Source organism: Notechis scutatus, chromosome 6 (genome assembly GCF_049901735.1).
Source record: "Notechis scutatus isolate UNSWTSFEM ecotype Mainland chromosome 6, rNotScu1.2, whole genome shotgun sequence".
NCBI classification, from domain to species: domain Eukaryota; kingdom Metazoa; phylum Chordata; class Lepidosauria; order Squamata; family Elapidae; genus Notechis; species Notechis scutatus.
The window spans coordinates 3,931,256-3,945,110 of record NC_142014.1 but is presented as its reverse complement, the minus strand read 5'-3'; the positions used below and the strand labels follow the sequence as shown (position 1 = coordinate 3,945,110).

Below are 13,855 nucleotides of genomic sequence, written 5' to 3'. Positions count from 1 at the left end.
TAAGCTGGAAGTAGTTGCTCGATTGCATAGAGGGTTAGGAGGGTCCTCGACTTTTGACGTCTCGAGACCCTTCCCACCGTCAAAGAAACTGGATCTCGCCACTCTGACAACAATAATAGTCCCACTTTGGCTCAAAAGGACAGTTATCTTTTTGCAGATATTGGGCGTTTTATCAATTAGGATCAATTTTACAACTTAAAAAAAAAACCTAACCCTAACCTTGACGATTATCCTGTTAATGCAAACTACCAAGCGGGGGGAATAACTAGGGCTGAAACAAATTCACAAAAGAGAGAGGATCTTCTTGTAAGCTCAGACAAAAAAATATGAACGAATAATGAGAGAAAGAGAAAGACCCACAGAGAGAGAAAGAGAGAGAGAGCTAAATAAAATAATAGAGTTGGAAGGGAGCTTTGAGGTCATCGAGTTCAACCCCCTGCCCAAGAAGGAAAAAAAATGGTTGTCCGATCTCTTAGAAACTCCCAGTATTGGAGCACCCAGAACTATTTAGAGGGAAGTCATTCCACTGATTTCATTGTTCTAAGACAGGGGTCTTCAAACTTGACAGCTTTAAGACTGGTGGACTTCAACTCCCAGAATTCCTCCTCCAGTCAAGTTAGCTCAGGAATTCTGGGAGTTGAAGTCCACCAGTCTTAAAGCTGTCAAGTTTGAAGGCCCTTGCTCTAATAGCAAGCACGATTATTTGATTTTGGCTCCTGAACATCATGTCTCAGAATCTGCTTCAGCTGGGACTATCTGCGATGAGATACTTCCCTTATTTCTCCACTGTTTTTCCTCCCCCAGTAATTCCATTTAGATTATTTCTGTGTCGAACCGACATCCTGAGACGACTGGTTGGAAAACCCGGTGTTCAAAGTAGAATAGTGACTCTTAGAAGGAAGAGCCTTGGCATGGATCGGCCCATGGGTTACAAGATTAGGGATCTGTCCAACCCAGTAAGGCCTCTACAGTTTCATGTAGCCATGTAGCCAAAGTCCCTTTAAAGAAACGAAACCAATATTGTTTTTTCTTGCAATGTTTGATCTTTGACTTGGACTATTATTAGAATAAGCACTATGCTGCGTGGAGTCAGACATTGAGATGAATTGTGGCTAAGGGGTGTATGCAGGGGTGGGATTCAAATTTTTTAACAACCGGTTCTGTGGGCGTGGCTTAGGTGGTGGGTGTGGCTTGGTGGTCATGTGACTGGGTGGACGTGGCTTGGTGGTCATGTTATTGGGTGGGCGTGGCCAACTCAATATCACTCACATCGAGGCACGCATTCCTCACCTGGCCTCTCATGACTGTGGGGATGCTGCAACAGTCGTAAGTGTGAAAAATGGTCATAAATCACTTTTTTCAGTGCCATTGTAACTTTGAAGGGCCACTCCACAAAAGCAAAGTACCAGCAAAGGAGGAAAAAAACTCCAGAGAAGTTCCTGAGACAGGAAGTCTAGTCCTACCAAGAATGGAATAAGGGTTAACGGAGAGGCAGTTTCTGTAAGCAATACCAGAATGTTTCCTTCCTGCCTTCCTTACAGGATTAGGCCAGTAATTTCTTCTAATAGTCGGTTCTCCGAGCTGTTTAGAATGTTAACAACCGGTTCTAGCGAATAGGTGCGAACTGGTAGAATCCCACCCCTGGGTGTATGGATTGTCCTTTGCTCCTGAGTGAGATAGGCCATTAGAAGAAAAAACAGCATTAGAGAGAGATGCACAACATACATACTAGATTGGTCCTTCTTTTTGGCATCTTCTCCATCTTATCAAGTGGAGTTGGGTCTAGGACACGGTAATTAGGAAGGTGAGCAGATCTAGTTGATCTTGACACAGAACATAGAATAGCAAGAGTTGGAAGGGGCCTTGGAGGTCTTCTAGTCCAACCCCCTGCTCAAGAACGTGACCCTCTACCATTCCAGACAAATGGCTGTCCAGTCTCTTCTTAAAAACCTTTGGTGATGGAGCACCCATAACCTCTGAAGGCCAGCTATTCCATTGGTTGATTGTTCCCATGATTAGGAAGTTTCTCCTTCGTGTCAGCACAGGGACACTTTGTCCATTATTTGTTCTACGCATATGACTAACTGAACCTATCTGGAGATCTAGAACTTTTGCTAACCCAATGTAGATGCTGAAACAAAATAGCGGAGGTGTGTTTGCTCGTTCGAAAAACATCCCAAGTGGGCTTTAACTGTGCCATATAACCTTCCAAAGCTGAGATCTTCCAGAAGATCAAGAGGATATAAATATTTATGGAACTAAATACATAAACATGAACAAAAGGTGCACAGGCTGACAGGATAATTCTTGAAGCATTAACTTGATTTCTTTGGTGCTCAAATTTTAAGCATGCTGGATTTAACACCACCGTACTCTTCTCAGCTCTTCTCCATACAAGTAGCCAGTTCTGTTGTATATCAAACAACTTTCAAAGGGCGTGACAATTTAATTTTGGCCACCCTAGATGAAGGGATGGCTCTCCATTACGAAATTAACTCCCCAGTAGAAAGTCTGTTGCTATCAGACTATTTTGTTAGTCTGATATCCCGTGCTAGGGAAGCGAATAGATGGAAATCCTTCCTACAAGTAATTTTGAGCTATATTAGGCTTTGCAAAATTTTCCTCCAGAGTTGAAGAATCACCTTTTTAAAATGTGGTTTAGAATGGCAGAAAGCAGCAGGTTTCTCATTTCCTTTTCAACACAGGCTAAATTAACAATTTCAATTCTGGTGGCCTCTTGATGTTGGAGGAGAAAGAAGTTAGATTGCAGGACTCCAAACTTAGGAAGTTGTAAAATCAGGAGTATTTTTTTTTTTTTCCTGATGAACCAATTTTGTTCAAAGGCGATTCTGTTTTCACGAAGATCTTGAGCTTGGTGAAAATAAACGCCTTTTAACAATAAAAAAGTTTGTTGGAAAATGGACTATGAATCGAGTTGAAGAAAGTCAATTGGCACCCAGTTAATAGAAGTGGGTTTAGATGTTTTAAAATCAACCCTCATGTTTTAACCTGGGTAAGTAAATTTATTCCCTTTCAAGTCACAATGGACTCCTAGGGGTTTCATGAATGTGGTTTCCTTGGCAACTGTGCAGAAGTGGTCTCACACGGTCTTCCTTTGGCTTATTTTTATGACTTTCCAGAGCTACAGCCTTATCATTTCTATCCAGGTATTATCCTGGTTAGTTTCTGAGCCAAACGAGGTCAGCCAGATGTGGTGACCTTCTGAATCCAGAGGATCGAAGGCAACAGTCTCTTTCCTTGTTTACAAAATTCTGTTAACACTCTCGGAACTACTGAGATTACTATCACTTCTCCAATTGTTTGCACAACAGAGTCTATAAGTATGCTTCTACCATCTAGCTAGCTATCTACATCTACCTAGCTATCATCCATCTATCCATCCATCCATCTTCTATTTACCTTTACCTTATCGTCTATCTAACCATCCATGATCTCTCTCTCTCTCTCTCTCTCTCTCTCTCTCTCTCTCTCTCTCTCTCTCTCTATCATCTATCTATCTATATAATCTCTCTCTCTCTCATCTACGCTCTCATCTATATCTATCTATCTATCTATCTATCTATCTATCTATCTATCTATCTATCTATCTATCTATCTATCTATCTCTATCTATCTATCTATCCATCTATCCATCTATCTTCTATCTATCTATCTATCTATCTATCTATCTATCTATCTATCTATCTATCTATCTATATCTATCTATCTATCCATCTATCTATCTATCTATCTATCTCTATCTATCTATCTATCTATCTATCTATCCATCCATCTATCTATCTATCTATCTATCTATCTATCTATCTATCCATCCATCCATCTATCTTCTATCTATCTATCTATCTATCTATCTATCTATCTATCTATCTATCTATCTATCTATCTATCATCTATCCATCCATCCATCCATCTGCATGTCTTCCTGTTTCCAATTTCTAAAGCTTCCCCAGGCAGTTTCTGCCAAAGAAATTAAAAAGTACCAAATAATCCATCTACAGCCTTTTTTGAAATAAAAAAAAACCTATAATAATAAACAAAGAAGATCAACTGCCCTTGAAATGAGGCCAGATCTAAAGTCTTCTCCAAGTGCAAAGACTATTTTTCTAGCTTTCTAAAGCAGCATTTTAATGCTGCGTATCCAGCAAGTTTATCGATCCACAGTGAACAAGCTTCAGTGGGTGTTGTTGCTAATAATCCTCTAATATATTTAGGAATCTTTTCTCCGTCAAGGAACAATAAGGTTGCATCTGCCTGGTTGTTTCCCCCGCAGAGGATATAAATCTTCCCTCTTTAATTGGCCTGAACCTTCCCTCCACTTGTTCAGATCTGCCACAGGTCAGTGGCTCTTCCCTCCAGACAGCGGAAGGCGGAGAGGCTTCCCAAGAACATCTCTGATCGATGTCCAAAGTGACAGGGAGACCTAATGGATGAATGGACTCCACAGTTGAATAGTTGACTCCCAGGAATCCCAATTTTTCGCAAGCAGGTGTGTGTGTGGACGCGAGCGAACCCATGCACACCTCCATCCATCCAGTGATTCTATTGAGGGGCCCCTTGGTGCTCTCTGAGCTTGGTGGTTTTCTTGCAGATGTTTCATGACCCAACTAGGGAACACCATCAGTGGGAGTGGGGTTTGTGGAGAGGAGCAGGACGGAGGAGGAGGACTGTGGGATCCTTGGTGCTCTCTGAACTTGGATGTTTTCTTGCAGATGTTTCATGACCCAACTGATATTACCTAGTTTGGGTAATGAAACATCTGCAAGAAAACATCTAAGTTCAGAGAGTATCAAGGATCCCACAGTCCTCCTCCTCCATCCCATCCTCCTCCTAAGGGCTATTGCTATTCCTTCCTTCCTTCCTTCCTTCCTTCCTTCCTTCCTTCCTTCCTTCCTTCCCTTTCCTTTCCTTCCCTTTCCTTTCCTTTCCTTTCCTTTCCTTCCTTTCCTCCCTCCCTCCCTCCCTCCCTCCCTCCCTCTCCTTCCTTCCTTCCTTCCTTCCTTCCTTCCTTCCTTCCTTCCTTCCTTCCTTCCTTCCTTCCTTTCCTTTCCTTTCCTTTCCTTTCCTTTCCTTTCCTTCCTTCCCTTCCCTCCCTCCCTCCCTCCCTCTCCTTCCTTCCTTCCTTCCTTCCTTCCTTCCTTCCTTCCTTCCTTCCTTCCTTCCTTCCTTCCTTGCGTAATGATTAGAAGGCAATGCTGCAGGCTAACTCTGCCCACTGCCAGGAGTTTGATCCTGACCGGTTGACAGTTGGTTCAGCCTTCCGTCTTTCCGAGGTGGGTAAAATGAGGACCCAGATTGTTGGGGGCCAGAGGCTGACTCTGTAAACCACTTAGAGAGGGTTGGAAAGCCCCGTGAAGCGGTGTATAAGTCTAAGGGCTATTGCTACTGCAACAGCTATCAGTATATTTGTTACTTTGGGGTTGTTTTTTATTTCCTTCTGTAAAATGAAATGCCTGGACAACACATTGCATTCAAAATATGTATATATAAATTAAAAAAAAAAACTTGATTAAAAAAAGACAGAAAGTAAACCCAGGTGCCTTTTGGAAAAACCACCTTGGGGGACCACCATGATTGAGATTCTCCAGAGATTATTAATCCAGGGAGCAATTTCTCCAGAAAGCAAAGCTTCCTTGATCTTCTAAACGGTAGACTCTTGGTCCTCAAGACACTTACGTCTCATCGGTGAAGGCGATTCCGAAATATTCCTTTTCTTTCAGGTTGAAATGGGACGCTACCAGATCTAGCAGCTCCTTGGATAAAAGCTTGGGCTGAAAGAGAGAGAGAGACAACAAAGAACACACTCAGAAAGGTAGCAGCAGCATGGGGGAAGGGCGAGGAGGAGGTTCAAACAAGGGATGGAGGAGGACTCGTGTCTTCTGGTGGACATGCGCGCAGTGATAGCAACATTGGCCAGAGCTGATGACACAGACTGGGTTGAGCCAGCCCCCCAATAGAGACATTCATAGACCGCAATGCTTGAGCCATGCACCTCACAATGCCTGGTGTCTCACGCTCTTCAAGAAGCCACCAAGAATGACGTTTTGGTTTCTACCATAAGCCTGTGCACGTGCACACACATGCACGTGTGACATGAAGTGTAGAGGCGCGGCCGAGAGAGCCAGTGGATCTTCTCCCACAAAAATTAATACCCCTCCCCCCGAATGACAAACACCCACCGACGTTAGTAACTGGAGAATCTCTAAAGCTAAGGTAGGGCATTACCGACCCATGTCACCTTCCCGTCTCAAACGTCATAATTTTTTCCCCAACAAATCGCATTTCAATCTGTCTGCACAGTCATTTACATCAAGTTGGGCTGACTACAGATAATCAGAGTTGGAAGGGACCTTGTAGGTCATCTAGTCCAACCCCCTACCCAAGCAGGAGACCCGACACCATTTCCGACAAATGGCAGTCCAGTCTCTTCCAGTGATGAAGCTCCCACAACTTCTGAGGGCAACTTCTGTTCCATTGGTTGGCTGTTCTCACTGTCAGGAAATTCCTCCTTATTTCTAGCTTTGAATCTCTCCTTGTTCAGTTTCTATCCATTATTCCTTGTCTGGCCTTTGGGTGCCTTGGAAGATAGCTTGACCCCTTCCTCTCTGGGGCAGCCCCTCAAATACTCCTGTCTCCCCTGGTCCTTCTCTTCACTAGACTAGCCATGTCCAGTTCCTGTAACCGTTCTTCATATGTTTGAGCGTCCAATCCCCTCATCATCCTGGTTGCTCTTCTCTGTATTCTTTCCAGAGTCTCAACATCTTTTTTAATAGCGTAGTGACCAAAATTGGATGCAGTACTCTAGCTGTGGTCTTACTAAGTCTTTATAGAGTGGTATTAGTACCTCCCTTGGTCTTGATTGTATCCCTCTATTAACTCAACTTAGGATTGCATTGGCTTTTTTGGATGCTGCTGCACACTGCTGGCTCATCTTTAATTGGTTGTCCACTAAGACTCCAAGATCCGTCTCCCAGTTACTGCTATTAAGCCTGGTTTCACCCAGTCTAAGTGTAGGTAGACACCATATACTATATACCAGATATATACTAGGTATACATATACTATATACTAGGTAGATGCCAAATGATGCTAAGAATCAAGTATGCTTCAATACTTGTTTATGGATTAACTCCGTTTTGGAGGATGAGTTGAAGAGGAGACTGTCGAAGACATCACCTCAATTCAGACTGTCTTCCTGCCTTGCCCTCGTTCCACCTTGGTGCCTCAAAGTGGAGATTGAAGTGGGTTGACTTGATTTGGTTGGCCTCTAGAGTGGGAAGAGGCCTCCACATTCCTTGGAGCCTGTTTTCAATTAAGAGGCGACGCTGTTTCAAATCAAGGCTTCGCTTCAAAGAGGCTCTGGGATGGAGGCTTTATCCAACTATGTGTCCCCAAGGTGCTTTTTCAAGAGGCACTTGGACTTTCTGGTTTTTCCTCGAAGATGTTTTGCTTCTCATCCAAGAAACTTCTTCAGCTCTGAAGACCTCCCTTTGAAGAAGACGCTTCAGAGCTGAAGAAGCTTCTTGGATGAGAAGGGAAACATCTTCAAAGAAAAACCAGAAAGTCCACTTGCGTCCTGAAAAAGCACCTTTGGGACAACTATGACCTTGGATGATGGAGAATCACCATAGACATGTCCCACCAGGTGTTTCTTTGAAGCATCACAGAGCTTCCATAAGTAAGCAGCAAACAACCTGTTTTGGTTGACTGCTGTTCCCTTGGAGCAACCCAACTATTCCAGGGAATGCAGACAACCAATCATGCCAGGGAAAGCAGCTGGAGAGAAGAAGGACTACTGAGGCAAAGAATTTGGAAGACAACCTTCACTTGCTAGGGTGATTTTCTTGAATACTTGAACCGGTTCACACTAACGGGGTTCTTATTAGATGGAGACACTGAGTAGATAAATGTACAATGGGAATAACTTGCCCAAGTGCATCCCTAATGAGGTGTGTTGAGCTACAATTCCCACCTAAGGCAGAGAAACTGAAGATAGAAAAGACTACTTGTAGACTACCTTCCCTTTACCAAAACTTTACTCTCAAGGAACGGACCTGGTTCTTTGAAATATAGCAGTCTGGTTTTCTTAAAGGTAGAGAACCCACCACTGTCATCACCGTGACCTTCGCTAGCCTAGCTCCACCACAGGAATACACAACTGATGTTCTCAAAGGTAAGACAACTTCTATGAGCTAGTACACCTGTATGACAATGGCAAGGGATTGTGGGTTTCGTGGTTCAAAACTATCAGCTTGCTTACCGTAGCTCCCCAGTGCGTAAGTGAACTGCAATACAAAAATGTGTACAGTTACTGAGAGCAGCAACCAACCATGACCTACAACATCCGTTATGAAGTCAGATGGTTCTCATTGACCAACAGGGTAGACTTTGAAAAAAAAATTGAGATAATTCTTATCTTCTGACAGTTATTGCATGAGTTAGTTAGGGGGAAGAAAATGGCGATTACTCAAAGAGGTAAATTATTTGAACTTCCTGGTTTAGTTTAGTTTATTGTCATTGCACCTCCTACAACGAAATTAAATGCCATCTTCAGTGTACATTATGACTATGAAAATAAACACAAACACACCTCCTTCACATTCTGTACATTGAATTGAAAACCTCTGATATTGCATTAATATTGCATTATACAGTAGGATTCAATAGTTATGCCCTGGGATAGAAGCTGTTTTTCAGCCCATTTGTCCTTGTGTTTTTATTGTCCGGTACCATCTGCCAGATGGTAATAGTTCAAAAAAAGGGGGTTCGCAGGATGAGATGGATCTTTGAGAATGTTTTGAACTTTCTTAAGGCTGCGGGAGCTATAAAGCTCTTCCAAAGAGGGGAGAGGGCAACCAATGATCAAGTCACCATCTTAATAATAACATTGTTCCCTGTGTAGCTTTCCTAAGTTTCTTCCTCTTGACAGAGAGGATTAGTTTTATTAAGGGAAAACATGATATACATAGTTGGGCTTGGACAGGTAGAAGACAGGAGGTCCCTAGACAAAAAAAAAGCTACAAAAGAGACAGAAGGTATTAGAAACACCAACCAAGCAGAACACAGCAAACTCCAAGACCAATAAACACAGACCAAGACTCCCAACTAATCAGGATGAAGAAAAAACCATTCTGGCACAGCAGTAGGCTAGCCCCAAATTTAAAACAGAAACGGCTGTGAAAGCCTGACTCACAGATGAACCCAATACAGAAGCCTGATGATGGCAGATGAGATTCTGCCAAAACGTTGCTCCAACTTTAAAAGCACAACTATAATGACGTGGGAAAATACCCGAACAAAGCTGAATACCATATATATGTGTGTGTGTGTGTGTGTATATATATATATATATATATATATATATATAGTGTCCTTTAATTTTGATAATTCAGATAATCTGTTACTGGTTCAGATAATCTGTTATGATGCTGTAATCTGTTATTGACTTGATTGTATTTGTTCTGCAGCTAATCTGTCAGGACTTTTAAATGTTAGCCAACGTGTTTACTGCCAATCTTGTTTTGCCGTACCATCCACCCAGCAGGCTGCCGTTTAAACAGCCTGTTTTGAAGTATTGTGAGTTCTAATGTACTGAAACAAAGAACATTTTATAAAAGAAAAAGAAAGAAAAAGAAAACAGGTTGCCACGAATATGCAGTCATCTAACAGGCCAAACATAAAAGGCATCATGGATATTTGAAATGAAAACTTTTACAAGTGCTCATTGTTAAAAGAAAGATGGCAGCTGCCCAGGCTAAAATGAAGACGACTTTGTGGTAAATGAATTTCACACAGAATTTGGACCATTGACCCCAAAGTGCTTTTTCAAAAGGCAACTGGGTTTTGTTTTTCCTTGAAGGCGTTTCGCTTCTCACACAGGAGGCTTTCTTCAGTTCTGATTGAGTGGGGAGGAATGGAAGGATTAATATTCCTTGTAGATCCTCTGGTCATTAGCGCTCTTCTTGAGAGTCATTGAGGCCACTTGGAGGTTTATCTGTGTCCTCGGGGTCATCTGAGTAGTGCAAATGGGGGTGGAGCCTTCATGGAACTGCTGAAAGGATTGTGTTGTAGACTGGAAATAGGTAGTGTTGTATCCCTCCCCCTCTGTTGATAGACAAAGTCCAGTTGCCCTTTGATAAAAGCACCTTTAGGATAACCATGACCCGGATGGCTGAGACTCTCCACTGACATGTGGATTGTGGACTTCATTACTATGGTATTTCTTGGATGCAAACTTAGCCATAGTTAGAAGAACAATTAGAATAACAGAGTTGGAAGGGACCTTGGAGGTCTTCTAGTCCATCTCCCTGCTTAGTCAGGAAACCCTAGCCCACTTCTGACAAACAGTTGTCTCCATTGTGGATCTTCTAGATCTATTGATACTCCAGCATCATGTTACCAAACACTGGTTATAACTATAATTCTAATACTTCTGGAGGACATCAGTAGAAGCTCAGAAACTCCTGAATCAACAAAGGCCAAAACAAACAAACAAACAAAAGTCATTTTTCCAAAAGGCAACTGGACTTCAGAACTGAAGAAACTTCTCGTGGAATGAAACATTTTCAAAGGAAAAATAATTGAGACGTTTAGCTTTTGGGAAAAGCATCTTTGGGATAACCATGACCTGGATGAAATCTCCCCAGACCAAAAAATATCCCAAGATGATCCTTGTGGAGAGGAAGAAGTCATTTGATACCTCTGATGTACTGAAAGATGAAGATGAGAGAAGACGACCTGTCACAAAAGATGCTCAAATGGCCCATTGACCGAATCACCACCATCATTCAGAGACTTTTCCGGTCGGCAACTACAGCACCTGTCCTCACTTATGGTCTTATGCTGTTTCTAAGGAACAAAACCTAGAGCATCCTTCCTTCTGATGATGGCTGAGGTCCTCTTCTTTTTCCCTGGAAGGTAGAGAGCATGGACAGACAGGCAGCAATACCTGTTTGGTATCTTACTCATATGAATACCCATCCAACCAGCTGTTTCCCTATCCAGCTCTGCTACCAAGGACACCAACATGACTACCCTGTTTCCCCAAAAATATGACCTACCCTAGCTTGATTTTTTTTTTACACATGCATCCAATATAAGCCCTACCTCCAAAATAAGCCCCAATTAAGATCCCGCCCACTCCAAAGTGCCTGGGTAAAAATTAAGCTAGGGTGGCAATGAGGGAGGTGGAGCTGCCCTACTATTTACCTTTGGACAGGTGTAGCCAGGCCTCGCACACCCCGACACCTGCCTGGCCAGCCCATTTCTTCTGCAGCCAACAAGGCTTTCCTGAAGGCCTCTGGAGCTGAGAACAAAGCTCTGGATCGATCCAGAGCTCTGTTATTGACCACAGAGGCCTTCAGGAAAGTCTGTCCGGCTGCAGAAGAAGTAGTTCCTGAAGGCCTCTGACCGCGAAAAGGAGGCCGGGGGCGATGTGTGGAAGTGAGATTAATCAGTGGATGGCATCCCCTGAAAATAAGACCTAGTGCCTTTTTTGGGGTGGCAAAAAAATATATAAGACAGGGTCTTATTTTCGGGGAGACACAGTACAATTTCTGTCTCCGAATCGGAACCTCACCATCACTGGACAATCTAGGAGCTCGGAAGACATCTTGGGAAAAGGAAAGCACCCGTTATACTTAAATAATTCCTGATTGACCAACCGAACAAACTCACCCGAATGTACTTCCAACCTTGCCTGACTCATGCTGAAAACACCGAAAACCGAAAGCATAGATCCCAGTTGCTTCTCCAGTTCTCATGTCTTGGGTCATTGATTTGATCGACCCCGGGAGACATCAGAAGTAGAGATAATGAACCATTTCTTTGTGGTTTAGAAGTTCCCTCGATCAGTTGGCTTTTAGAGGAGCTATTTCTTCTGCTTGGATGCCAAATGACAGGAATGCCTCAGGAAAACACCTTTTCCTATAGAAACTTGGGATTCTTGCGATTCAGCAAGAGATGTTGGCGCACATCAGGAAGTTGGTGGAGATATGGAGAGGCAGGTTTTGTGAGAAGTTTCAACAGAGGCCCCTGTGCGGAGCTCAGAGTTGGGCAGTCTAGGCAGGATAGCCTGGAGGCCTGAGGACTAAGGGTATCCAATTCAGCATAACCTCAACCTAGGCGTTCGTTGGCCAAGGACAACCACTACTGTGAAAAGAAGGCCCTAAATGTGGGAAACAGGAGAATGCTGGATGACTCACTTCCTTCCCCAGAATCAGGTGACACACAGAGTGTACCTCTGGCCTCCAAGAGATGCCTTTCCTGCTAACAGGAAGTCTCGATTCATGTATATATAAGCCTTCCTGTTTTATGAGACACACCATCCAGATTGCTTCCCCTGACAGTCCCTTGACTGAGCTTCATAAGCAGCACACATGCCCAGAGAGGAAAAACATCCTTTCTTTCTTTCTTTCTTTCTTTCTTTCTTTCTTTCTTTCTTTCTTTCTTTCTTTCTTTCTTTCTTTCTTTCTTTCTTTCCTCTTCCTTTCTTTTCCTCCCCCCTCTTCTTTCTTTCTTTCTTTCCTTCCTTCCTTCCTTCCTTCCTTCTTTCTTTCTTTCCTTTCTTCCTTTTCCTCCCTCCCTTCTTTCTTTTTCCTCCCTCTCTCCTTCCTTCCTTTTCTTTTCCTTCCTCCCTCCCTCCTTTCTTTATTTCTTTCCTTTTCTTTTCCTCCCTCCCTCCCTCCCTCCCTCCCTCCCTCCTTTCTTTCTTTCTTTCTTTCTTTCTTTCTTTCTTTCTTTCTTTCTTTCTTTCTTTCTTTCTTTCTTTCTTTCTTTCCTTCCTTCCTTCCTTCCTTCTTTCTTTCCTTTCTTTCTTCCTTTTCCTCCCTCCCTTCTTTCTTTTTCCTCCCTCTCTCCTTCCTTCCTTTTCTTTTCCTCCCTCCCTCCCTCCCTCCTTTATTTCTTTCCTTTTCTTTTCCTCCCTCCCTCCTTTCTTTCTTTCTTTCTTTCTTTCTTTCTTTCTTTCTTTCTTTCTTTCTTTCTTTCTTTCTTTCTTTCTTTCTTTCCCTCCCTCCCTCCCTCCCTCCCTCCCTCCCTCCCTCCCTCCCTCCCTCTCTCCTTCCTCTCTCTCATTTTCTTCTATCTGTCTATCTATCTATCTATCTATCTATCTATCTATCTATCTATCTATCTATCATCTATCTATCTATCTATCTATCTATCTATCTATCTATCTATCTATCTATCTCTCTATCTCTCTCTCTCTCTCTCTCTCTCTCTATCTATCTATCTATCTATCTATCTATCTATCTCTATCTATCTATCTATCTATCTATCTATCTATCATCTATCTATCTATCTATCTATCTATCTATCTATCTATCTATCTATCTATCTATCTATCTATCCAACTATCTTATCTGTCTATCATCTCTCTCTCTCTACCTACTCTCCTTCTCATACTGTTCTTTATTCTCTCTCTCTCTCTCTCTCTCTCTCTCTCTCTCTCTCTCTCTCTCTCTCTCTCTCTCTCTCTCTCTCTCTCTCTCTCTCTCTCTCTTTCAGCTCTCTATTAACTCTCTCTGTGTCTCTTTCTCTTCTCCCCCTCCCTCTATCTCTCCATCATCCCTCCCTCCTGCCCGAATTCACTTTCCCTTTGGAAGAAAAAGAATCCCGTGAAGATAACACCACAACACCCCCTCCCCTTCTCTGAAAAATGGCTCTTTCCTTCCCGAGATTGTCCTCCGCTCCTCTCCATGGCTCCCCCCAAAACCCAGCTGGCCCCTCCCATCCTTGCCCTGGCTCACCCATCACACACCTGGAGTGCTTCCCAAGGCAGGAGAGACACAAACCTTCTTTGTGAAAGCCCGTCCCGACAGCTCCAAGGCTTTTGAGA

General features: G+C 43.0%; 1 protein-coding gene across 7 annotated transcripts in view; it reads right to left on the bottom strand.

Moving 5' to 3' along the window:
* The window catches only part of FRMD4A (FERM domain containing 4A), a 364,998-nt gene that overhangs the window by 102,449 nt on the left and 248,694 nt on the right, over nucleotides 1–13,855 (bottom strand). For all 7 annotated transcript variants that reach the window (XM_087969199.1, XM_087969200.1, XM_087969198.1 and 4 more), the window contains exon 3: nucleotides 5,695–5,789. In XM_087969199.1, the coding sequence (XP_087825325.1) occupies nucleotides 5,695–5,789 (95 nt within the window). The remainder of the gene's footprint in view (nucleotides 1–5,694; nucleotides 5,790–13,855) is intronic.